Raw genomic sequence first — 12011 nt, forward strand, 5'->3', positions numbered from 1 at the left:
TTTCACATTTCGAGTATTGAACATGGGAACTTCCCCTTCTTCAACCAAGGAGTGTACTAGCTACCTACAATTTGTTTTAATACTTTGAGTAATTGCATTTTAATCTTTGAATATCACATTCAAATTAAACTTCTGGACTTGAGCAGTGTTAGTATGCATGCGTCTGTGTAATAAACTATCTTAGTAAATTAAATTGGAATGCATTCATTTTACGTGGGAGTTTTTGCATGGAGAAATCCTCTCAGATATGATGTAAAACGGGGTAGTGTGCATTGACACTAAACAAAGACAAAACTTGTACTTTGGCAAGTTCACTAAACTTCACTTCACTAAACTTCACTTCACTAAACTTCACTTCACTAAACTTCACTTCACTTCATTCTTGGTGACAGATTGTTATCCTATGAGGCTTAAGAAAATGTTATTTGAATCAACTCAAACACATTTTGGTATTTTATTATTATTATTTTTTGTACCTTTATTTAACTAGGCAAGTCAGTTAAGAACTAATTCTTATTTTCAATGACGGCCTAGGAACAGTGGGTTAACTGCCTGTTCATGGGCAGAACAACAGATTTGTACCTTGTCAGCTCGGGGATCTGAATCCAACGCTCTAACCACTAGGCTACCCTGCCGCCGCCAGTTAACTAAGTGTTCTTTCAAAACTTGGCCAATATAATTATCTACTACTCACTATAATTAAATATCAACTGTCAATAAAAGCGTCATAAAAAAATTCAGCTTTTATTAAAATGTCATAAAGCCATTTTCCATTTGAAAATCACGGAAAGGCTGACAATGTAATTTAACTAAAGTAATTATGATTAATAAGTTACACGGGTATATGGCATGCCGATGACATGCACGGCTTAAGTTACAGCAAACAGCACAGCATGTCGCACTGCCAATGATATATTCAGAGCACAGACGTTGTAACAAGACTTTAAATTCGATTAGAACATTTTGTTTTACAATAACCCTATTGCTTCACACATCTATTCAAAATGTTAATAATTCAACAACAGAATTCTTAAATTGATCTTAATTTTTCATTGTGTTATACAATATCAATCGATAGAAGAAGAGGTCGAAAATTATTCAGAGAACATATACAAACAACCCTTTTGTTTGAGAAATAACATTGCGCACATGCCAAAATTTACTCCATCTTTGTGTGTCCGTCATCAGTACAACAACTTGAAAAAGGCTGCCTTATTATCTTCAGTGAATATACAGTGAATATGAATTGTATTACAAGTACAGTAGTCTAATGTTGTTAAATATAAAAACAAAATACAAATATAGTTTAGAATAAACCATATAGAGTGCCTTCAGAAAGTATTCACACCCCAGTTTGTGGTGAAAGTAGACTAAACCAGTTTTTCCTCTAGGATTTTGCCTGTGCTTAGCTCCATTTTGTTTCTTTATATTTGAATATTTGTATTCTGTACAGGCTTTCTTCTTTTCACTCTGTCAATTACGTTAGTATTGTGGAGTAACTACAATGTTGTTGATCCATCCTCAGTTTTCTCCGATCACAGCCATTAAACTCTGTAACTGTTTTAAAGTCACCATTGGCCTCATTGTGAAATTCCTAAGCAGTTTCCTTCTACTCTGGCAACTGAGTTAGGAAGGATGCCTGTATCTTTGTAGTGATGGGTGTATTGATACACCATTCAATATGTAATTAATAACTTCACCATGCTCTGCTTTTTTACCAATCTACAAATAGGTAGAGGTATTCATTAAAAAACTGTGTTAAACATTATTATTGCACACAGAGTAAGTCCATGCAACTTATTATGTGACTTGGTAAGAACATTTTTAATCCTAAACTTATTTAGACTTGTAATAAGAAAGGGGTTGAATACTTATTGACTCAAGACATTTCAGATTTGACATTTTTATTCATTTGTAAATGTTTTGAAAAAACATCATTCCACTTTGACAATATGGGGTATTGGGTGTAGGCCAGTGACAAAGAAAACTCAATGTTATCCATTTTAAATTCAGGCTATAACAACAAAATGTGGAAAAAGTCAAGGGGTGTGAATACTTTGAAGGCAGTGTACATGTCGCTTTGGCCACAGAAAAAGAAATAAACAATAATCGAGGCACAAACAGATCCCTTGATAGACATACAACAAAACATAATTACGATAGCTGCTACACCATTACATTCAACCTTATATGCATATTCATAGAATATTTATTTAACCTTTATTTAACTAGGCAAGTCAGTTAAGAACAAATTCTAATTTACAATGACGGCCTACCCCGGCCAAACCCAGATGACGCTGGGCCAATTGTGCGCCACCCTATGGGACTATGGGACCTTTTCGATAGAGTTAAAATACAGTAACCACAATGACTGGTATTCCAGTTGAGCTGCAAGCTGGTCAGCAGGACAATGCATTACGAAGCACAACAGTAAAGGCAATCTTAGCTATTCCATAAAATCAAGAAAAAAATACATTCTCCATCAAAACTCCAGGCACCATTTTTCATCTACCTATCAATTTTGAGATTTGTTGCTATTTTGGTCCATTAATATTTTCAAAAAGTAAACATAAAATGTAAAAATCTTGATGAAAATGTGTATTTTCTTTAGTTTCTCATCAACATTTTAATGAATTTCAACCACTTTAAAATGGACATACAGCAATCATTTCAAAGCTCACTACATTAAATTAAACATGATTTAAAATCACATTTCATAGAGAATGTTACAAACTGGACTATATTTAGTTAGTAACTTACTCTGAAGAGATAGTGATTTTGTCTAAATAGGCATTTGCATTTGGTAGTCTAAATTCAGTGTACTTGTCTTTAGCTGCCATTTTCCCTCTGGGCAAGTCAGACTCTTCCCACACACCAGCTTCAGAAGCATCTGCATTTACCAAATTTTGTTTGGTTATCCTTAGATATATTCTCCAGACTTGCCCAGAGGGAATTGTTGATATGTTGTCAATTTTGTATTTTCGATAAAAAATAAATCAGGAAAATGCACCAAATGGATGTCTTCAGTATTTTACAGATAGAAAGATTTTTTAAAAGCATTTATCTACAACCTGCTCTGGACAAGTCCGGTTCTGGAGTGTCTTAACAAAAGGAAACCAAAATATTTAAACTGACTTTATCCAGTGTCCAGAAAAATGGATTTGCGCGATATGGAAATATGAGATATATGAGATATTGCCTCGTTTGTATAATTTAATCAAATATTTCGGAATACTTGTAATACAAAAAAGGATTACATGTGTCTACATTCAACTGGTAAAAGTTGATTGTGAAAACTACGCCATGAGGGTGTGGTGCCTAACCTTATGGTGCTGGAGCCGCCACCTCAAAAGCATTCTCACTTGGTAACCCCAAGATCATTCACAGTATGTAAAAATGTCCACTATTCAGACTCTGTAAACACCACACTTGCTGAGTATCAGGCTTGAATTAAAAAATCTGCTATGTTACATTGATCGCAATTATCATCTGTGCAATCGACAGCTTTCCACTTTGCAGATGGTGATCTGATCCATTACAATTTGCAGAACAACACTTTCACCTAGAGGGAACGCTTGATTTAAATACTGGCACCCCTCTCAACCAAAAGCTTGCACAACAATGCACATTGATGGCACAAGAGCCAAGACAGGAGCGGCTGCTCCAAATTAGAGATGTTCGCTGCCTGTCCACCAGTGTAGCGACTGTCAGTGCACATCACTCAGTGCCACCTGTTTAATGACCAGAAATGACCTTCAGGTGGCCTGTACCATCAGCAACTTTTGCTAGGTTGGGGTAGTGAAGCCCCATTGACTCCATCTCCAACCCCTTCCCTTTCGATAAAACGGCAATTGGTTCAATCCTCAGTGTCAGGCTGGACCCCCAGCATAATGTGGAGCTCTTCGGCCGAGTAGCCCAGAAGGTTCTGCAGGTCGCAGACGAAGCGGTAGACGTAGCGTTTGCCCGATGTCTTGTGGATTATGTTCTTGTCATAATAGTATCGCAGGCCACGGCTCAGCTTCTCGTAATTCATCTTGGGTTTGTTCTTCCTGCGTCCCCAGCGTCTAGCCACCTGGGGGAGAGAGAGAATGATAAACACCAATGGAAAACAGAACCATTTACTTCATATTGATGTCCTCTGATAGCTCGTGTTGAATACTTTTCTGGTCCTGTAAACCCTTTTGGCCATATCCTCCACAACCTGATATACACATATTGTATGAGGACAATTGACACTCACCTCATCTGGGTCGGTGAGTTTGAACTCCCAGCCGTCTCCGGTCCAGCTGATGATGGCCTGACAACTCTTATCAGTCAGGAGCTCCAGCAGGAACTGCCACAGCTGGATAGGACCACTTCCTGTTGAGAGCAAAAAAAGAGGCAGAGGAGTCAGAAGGCGATCAAAAGGCATCGTTTTCTTATACTCAACTGCAGTGCACTGTTTTGAACTGGGGTTGACAGAAAGATGGATAGTATTCCATACAAGATGAAATGTGTTTGATTGTGTCACCGGGTTCATGAACTCACCAGTAAAGCCAGCCAGCACTGCAGCAGCTATGACAGGCTTTCCCAATTCCACAGGCTCGTTCCTCTCCTGGACGTAGTCCTTGAAGGACAGGCCCTGCTTCTCCAGACTCAGTGGGCTGCTGTTGTACTCGTCCTCAAAGCTGTCGTGGGACGGCACCCTCTGGTTGTCCGCCAGGGAGGATTGGCTGCCCCAGGAGTGCAGCATGGACTCTGGCCCCTCGATGCTATCCACACTCTCCAACGAACACAAACTCTGGTCCTGGGACAAGACTGTGGATAAACAAAAAATAAGAATGTTTAGTTCTCCTGAAACTGGATTAGGTTTAGGAACTATCACTGAAACCAAACACCTTTTAGGAATCGCTTACGTGTTGCCTTGTTTTTTTAGTTTTTTTCTCTAATGTGACTTTGATCGAAAATGAACACTAATTAACATTGATTAATAGTTTCTAGTCAACAGTGGGTTTGCCTACTCACAGGCTTTGGAGAGCTGCCCTGTGCCTGGGTTGCTCCTAACGTAGCTGACGTTGACCGTGCTCAGCTGGGGCTTGGAGAACATGGAGAACTCCTGATCTGGAGTCAGCAGGGCGGTCTTGTCTGAGGTCTCAAACAGCTCTCTAAGCAGACTGTCGTTGTTGTCAGGCACCTGCAGGGCACACTGGGTCTCCTCCAGACTAAAGCCTGCAGAAAGAAGAGAAGAACAAACAAACGCCCACTTAGTTCATCTCATCACATCTACCTCAGAGACATCTCTGGACAGCTTAAGGCTTCTGTTGTTCAAATGAAGCTGAAGCCAAACTGTTTTGTCTATCTGATGTTTAATTAGATTTGAAGCCTCTGGTGGTTAGTTTGTTTTTCTAATGGACACTCACCGCTAGAGCTCATCCAGTTAGTTACGGAGGGCACAACACTGCTGAGGCTTATGGATTCTTCTTTCTCTTGACACTCTGGAAGAAAACAATGGAGGACAAAAGTCAGGAACCATCAGAAATACTGTTATTTGATTTTAGCATGTATCTTTAAGCCAAAGGGTACAGTAATTCCACAGGACAAAAAAAAACATTTCCACCCTAATATAACATTTTGATAGGTGTCAGAAACCTACTCTTTCCACCATCTGCCTTCCACACAAACATCATCTGACTAAAACGTTCCAACGCCATTGTTACCTTTCATCATCTGGTCCAGGTGCTCCCACAGAATGTCGCCCACAAAGTCTGGAGCCAGGTCCAGGAAGCTCTCCTTACCCAGGTCATACAGCTCCTGGCCGTTCATGTCAAACTTAAAGAAATGGACGTTGGCCAGGCTGAACTCACTGGCCGCCCAGTGCAGCCACTGCATCACATGCTGCTTAGTCCACTTACGAGGGTCTGTGAAAGATAGAAAGTAAAAAGATATAAGGCTTAATATAATTTCAAATTACTAAAAATTTCAAGCACAATTCTATGGACACCTCACCAAAATACACCAGTCTTCATCTTGATTTGACTTAACTAGGCTTACTTTTTAATGATTAAAGAAAACTCGAAAATGAGCCGAAAATGTCTTTGACCTCCAATCCAAATTGGGTAGAAAATTAGCAGGAAATACAGCAAGGAAACAAGCACAAAGTTAACTTAATATCATCCTTGTAATAAAAATAAAAAAGAATGGAAATTAAGAAAAAGGGAGGACGATAAGTGATAGAATGAGCAGGTGTAGAAGGTGACTCACTGTTGGAGATGCCATAGCAACGTTGGACCTTGGAGAAGCCACTGAAACTGTCCTTCAGGGCCTGACTCATCACTGCCTTACTGCAAGGGGTCAACAGGGGAACAGAGCAGGGGCCCATGTCTGGAGAGAAAAAACAAATGTTTGCTTACTCTATGAATCAACCATTCTAGACCTTTCTTGTGTCATAACATAGTTTAATGTTTCCACAGCACCTGCACCCCTCCTCAACCCAACCCCCCCAAAATAATAAATAATAATTTAAAAAAACTTTTGTGAACTAACACTCACACTTGACTTTGCTACTTTATTGAGGAAAAATATATTTACTATGACTGTGATATGTGGTTGTTCTACCTAGCTATCTTAAGATCAATGTACTAACTGAGTTGCTCTGGATAAGAGTGTCTGCCAAAAGCCCCAAAATAAATGTTAAACCATAAATATATTTAAATAGTGTTCAGGTAGACTAAAATGGCTAACTGCCATGGACCTGGATGGGAGTTTCACTTACAATGTTTGGGTTCTGGATAATTGTTAATCAAAAACTATGTAACCACAAATCAACACTTGTTTTTCTGTTAATCATTAATTAAAAATCATTTGTATGCCAGCAATCAGTTGATCTACATTGTTAACTTTGTGACATAATGTCTGGCGAATAACTGACTAATAGAGTTGTGAAGAGTTTGGTCTGACTTTGAGCTAGGGTGATTAGTTGGTATAGGTGTTATTAAAGTGACTGGTGTAAAGTAGAGGGCTCTCTCTAGTGATGCGACACTCGTTCGTAGGGTGTGGTGGTGGCATACCGTGTGAGAAACAGTTGAGGCCAGAGGGCACCTCCTGAAGAGACTGGTCATCGTCTGAGGGGAGGAAGTATCCAGAGAACAGAGACATGGGATCTTCAAACAGGTCAAAGGCTGCCTGCCGCTGTAGAGGACAAACACATAGGAAAACAACACACTGTTAGTTAATAAAAAAAGACACAAATTGTTTTCTTTGGCCTGATAATTTGAGAAAGCCCCATACTACTGTATGTCTACATAATTGGATAAATTAGGTGAGACAAGTATAGCCGTGTCCTGATGACCAACAGCTGATCACCCATAGATACTGTGAATCATTTAGGAAAAACTTAATTAACTTCTTCAAACAGAGTCTTATAAGATAACAGGGCAGGCAAAAGCAAAGAGAGAAAAAATGCTTTATGTGGGCACTCCCTTTCAGCAGAACCATTCTGTCATCATTAGTCAAACACATCAGGCTTTTCATATTCTCCCAGCCAGGCTGGACGACCATATATGGTGTTCCTGTTCCGTAGCGTAGCAGACCTAGAATCTTCCCTTGAGGCAGCTGGCATCCGTTCAGCTCTGAGCAGTTCAGCTCTGAGGGTTCACACAAACAGCGTGGGCGGCTGCTTTGTGAGAAGAAAACAAACTCCACCCACTCCTCCCCCTCCATCAGCCTCTCTCTCTTTTCCCTCTCTCTCATCCCCTCTTCAAATCAGGTTAGGGAAACCAGACTCTTCTTCACAATTTGATTAGCTAAGATGGAGCCCTTTTGAGACGAGCTCACTGTTTGAATCTACACTGTACCCATCTCAGCATTAGCCCTTTACAGATGCAGATGAGACTTCTAATGACGTTATACTACCAAGCCGCACATGAAACCTTAACAAATCACTAGGACATTGATAGTAGTGATGTACACTAAAGTGGCATAGGTGCGCCTGTAAGTCTAATACTGTAAGGCACTTATGATTTTTTTATTTAAAAAAATTGAGGGCTAACTCCCCACACTCGAGGTGGAGAAACAAACAACATCTCCTTTGATCCATAAAGTGTTTAATGATTCATCTATTCGTCCTTAGAAAAGGTAGGCTGGCACAAACAGGGCCCTCAAGGTCCCGAGAGCCTTTTTTCTTCCTAGTTGCCAAGGGGACTAATTACTTTTGTGGCAGTAGAGAAGGTGGAAAAGACAGAGACTCTCGTCCATCAGCTCCCCAATTATCCTCACGATTAATATGTTTGGCTTTATCATCTTTCCTTTCATCTCTTCTCTTCTCTTATGGAGAAGGAGAATAGCAGCCCCGACTGTGCTGCAACACATGCAGGATTTGAAAATAAATCTCTGCTGACATTTGATCTTTGGAAATGTGCATTCTTAACTAAGTAGCCTCGAGTAAAGGGTGGTCCAACTCCAGTTCTTGAGAGCAATTTGGTGTGCAGGCTTTTGATCCAGCCTTGCATTATCAGTTGTGATACAGTAGTCCTATATGTACTACACACAACCATCTCCAGCATTACAATGTATGCAATTGTCCTACTCATCTACTGTATTAGTGGCACAGCCTTGTGAAGTCTCACCTTGAGGCTGGAGCGGTAGCTAGTCGACAGGGGGGCCACTTGGTCCATGCTGAGGTCACACATCAGGAATCTATAGGTCAATTCAACAGAAAAACTTTATGAGTAACACTAATACACATAAGTAATGACATCACACTGGATGGAAATTAGTATCATATCTTTCTCTGATGTTTGTAGTACATTTTACTACAATGATATTTAATTCTATGCAGCCTATATATGAACTGTTCTCCTAAATAGTAACAACTGCAACAACTACATATTATATTACAATGTCTTATTATATACCGAGCACATAATGGCTTAATTTAGCCTGAATTGCTAGACTATTAAATGACAATACATAATATACATAAAGCCTGCACATTGAATTCAATAGTCTAATGGACATTGACACACTTATTCAAAGCAACCTGAACATATTGATATGGCTAGCTTGGGGAATTACTTACACATGTAAAAAAAATAATAATATCTACAATTTCACACACACCATAATTTCCATGACATCACAAATTGCTGAGACAGAAAAAGCGCATAATTGTCTCATCGGTCAAAAATGTAATGTTTCTCCGAAATGACTCGGCCCCTCGTCATAGTGCACCGTGGTTCCTCATATTAGATTAGCGGCCGCAAATTCAATAGTGTTTCCATTGAGTGTTTCAATCATTCGTAAAGATTAATATCAGTGTTAAATTAATAATTACCATAACATAAACCATGGAATGGATGTATCTTTGCGAATTCCACCCCCAAAAATGTTTTCGAAAATATTATGCAGAACAAAAACAAACTATTAACGAAAGCGGTATTGAGTCAAATGCCACATTGACAGATTGTCTGGGAATATATCAAAGAATGAGGGAAGATAAACAAATAAGGGAACAACCTACTTACCTGTTGAATTGATCGGCGGCTTCTTAACACAGCAACAGTGTAAATTACAATCCTTTTCGATATGGAAAAATTATCCTATTCAATATTGTATGTTCACAAGCCTTTTGTAGCCTACTTTCCAGATACAGTGACCAGTGTAAAATGCAATCAAAACAATGCAGTCTTGTTTGTTCGTGTGTGTGTGTGTGTGGCGAGTGTATCCAGTCAACGAGGAAGTGCAGCTCTTTTTGCTGTTGCTCATAGCGCGCTGTGTTGCACATTCAGTGGGAGGAGCGAGCAGTAAACAAATGGCCAGTAGCAGTGCGTGGATAAAATCTCTCAAGCCAAGCCAGGAGGGGAAATACTTATAACAAACTGTGTTGTGATAATTGCGTTGTTTGCTATAAAATGTTTCATATGCCTTACCACCGTGATATATGGGCCTAAGGCCAAAACAATAAGAAGACACAGTGGCAGAATACATTCAACCATACCTTTGTTTCATCACAAAACCGGAGAGTCCACAGAGCAAATTACATGTAACAAACAGTTAGATGACCTAACATGGTCAATCAAGTTAATGTTAAGGGCAGTGTTGGACTAATAAACAACTATTGATTTATAAAACCAGAGAGTTACTGCAAACCCCAAAGAAAACACGAGCTGCATCCACTATTCCAGAACCATGTCAACTTTCAACACTTGAAGACCACCAAATCACCTATGCTTAGTCTAATACAGTGACAACTAAAAGACATCAAAAAACAATTTAGTCAACATAAGCTAGATATGTGGCGGTCCATGGTTCTGATTTCTGTGTGTGTGTGTGTGTGTGTGTGCAAGTAGAAGTCGGAAGTTTACCTACACCTTAGCCAAATACATTCAAACTCTGTTTTTCACAATTCCTGACATTTAATCCTAGTAAAAATTCCCTGTCTTAGGTCAGTTAGGATCAGCACTTTCTTTTAAGAATTTGAAATGTCAGAATAATAGTAGAGAATGATTTATTTCAGCTTTTATTTCTTTCATCACATTCCCAGTGGGTCAGAAGTTTACATACACTCAATTAGTATTTGGTAGCATTGCCTTTAAATTGTTTAAGTTGGGTCAAACGTTTCAGATAGCCTTCCACAAGCTTCCTACAATAAGTTGGGTGAATTTTGGCCCATTCCTCCTGACAGAACTGGTGGAACTCAGTCAGGTTTGTAGGCCTCCTTGCTCGCACATGCTTTTTCTGTTCTGCCCACACATTTTCCATAGGATTGAGGTCAGGGCTTTGTGATGGCCACTCCAATACCTTGACTTTGTTGTCCTTAAGCCATTTGCTTCACGGTTGGGATAGTGTTCTTTCGGCTTGCAAGCCTCCCCCTTTTTCCTCCAAACATAACGATGGTCATTATGGCCAAATAGTTTTATTTTTGTTTCATCAGAGAAGAGGACATTTCTCCAAAAAGTGCGATCTTTGTCCCCATGTGCAGTTGCAAACCGTAGTCTGGTGTTTTTTATGGCGGTTTTTGGAGCAGTGGCTTCTTCCTTGCTGAGAGCCCTTTCAGGTTGTGTTGATATAGGACTCGTTTTACTGTGGATATAGGTACTTATGTACCTGTTACCTCCAGCATCTTCACAAGGTCCTTTGCTGTTGTTCTGGGATTGATTACACTTTTCTCACCAAAGTACGTTCATCCCTAGGAGACAGAATGCATCTCCTTCCTGAGCGGTATGACGGCTGAATGGTCCCATGGTGTTTATACTTCCGTACTATTGTTTGTACAGATGAACGTGGTACCTTCAGTTGTTGGGGAAATCATCCCAAAGATGAACCAGACTTGTGGAGGTCAACAATTTTTTTCTGAGGTCTTGGCTGATTTCTTTGGATTTTCCCATGATGTCAAGCAAAGAAGCACTGAGTTTGAAGGTAGGCCTTGAAATACATCTACAGGTACACCTCCAATTGACTCAAATTATGTCAATTAGCCTATCAGAAGCTTCTAATGCCATGACATCATTTTCTGGAATTTTCCAAGCTGTTTAAAGGCACAGTCAACTTAGTGTATGTAAACATCTGACCCACTGGAATTGTGATACAGTGAATTATAAGTGAAATAATCTGTCTGTAAACAATTGTTGGGAAAATTAATTGTGTCATGCACAAAGTAGATGTCCTAACCGACTTGCCAAAACTATAGTTTGTTAACAAGAAATTTGTGGAGTGGTTGAAAAACAAGTTTTAATGACTCCAACGTAAGTGTATGTAAACTGCCTGGCTTCCCTTGGCATCCATGAATACACGCCACTGCAATTGGCAGCCCGTGCCCCTCAATGACTCGTTTACTAGGAAGCTGTTTCACTGGCCGTTCACGCTATACAAATGGCACTCACGTAGCCACGCTAGCCACACCCTCATGTGGGTGCTAACAAGCTAGCAAACAAGCTAACAAGCAGCTGAAGTATAACGTAGTCCTGGTTCCAGTGACATCACTGGATAGAAAATCCAATATGGCTACCAATGCAGTGCCATATATGTACATGTGT

The 12011-nt window shown here is 39.8% G+C and overlaps 1 protein-coding gene across 2 annotated transcripts; it reads right to left on the reverse strand.

The window, feature by feature from the left end:
• Positions 1-1887: 1887 nt before the first annotated feature.
• LOC110537564 (protein C-ets-2) lies at positions 1888-11317 on the reverse strand. 2 transcript variants are annotated; one of them, XM_036937517.1, is made up of 10 exons: positions 11266-11317; positions 8604-8673; positions 7047-7167; positions 6241-6360; positions 5697-5897; positions 5400-5474; positions 5005-5208; positions 4528-4797; positions 4241-4359; positions 1888-4072 (listed from the first exon to the last, which is right to left on the reverse strand). In XM_036937517.1, exons 2-10 carry the CDS (start codon positions 8664-8666, stop codon positions 3857-3859), a joined length of 1389 nt encoding a protein of 462 aa, XP_036793412.1. In that variant the 5' UTR covers positions 8667-8673; positions 11266-11317; the 3' UTR covers positions 1888-3856. The 2 variants fall into 2 exon arrangements, with proteins under 2 accessions (XP_036793412.1, XP_021479371.1); XM_021623696.2 differs by lacking the exon at positions 11266-11317 and adding an exon at positions 9501-9761.
• Positions 11318-12011: the final 694 nt, after the last annotated feature.

This window comes from Oncorhynchus mykiss, chromosome 12 (assembly GCF_013265735.2).
Source record: "Oncorhynchus mykiss isolate Arlee chromosome 12, USDA_OmykA_1.1, whole genome shotgun sequence".
NCBI classification, from domain to species: domain Eukaryota; kingdom Metazoa; phylum Chordata; class Actinopteri; order Salmoniformes; family Salmonidae; genus Oncorhynchus; species Oncorhynchus mykiss.

Excerpts from the sequence above, each read along its gene's own strand:
- LOC110537564 (XM_036937517.1), bottom strand. The coding sequence starts at position 8,666 with ATGTGTGACCTCAGCATGGACCAAGTGGCCCCCCTGTCGACTAGCTAC. Across the intron at positions 6,361-7,046 it reads CCTCAACTGTTTCTCACACG|ACATGGGCCCCTGCTCTGTT; the intron begins GTATGCCACCAC and ends TTTTCTCTCCAG. Across the intron at positions 4,798-5,004 it reads AGGGCAGCTCTCCAAAGCCT|TCTTGTCCCAGGACCAGAGT; the intron begins GTGAGTAGGCAA and ends GTTTATCCACAG.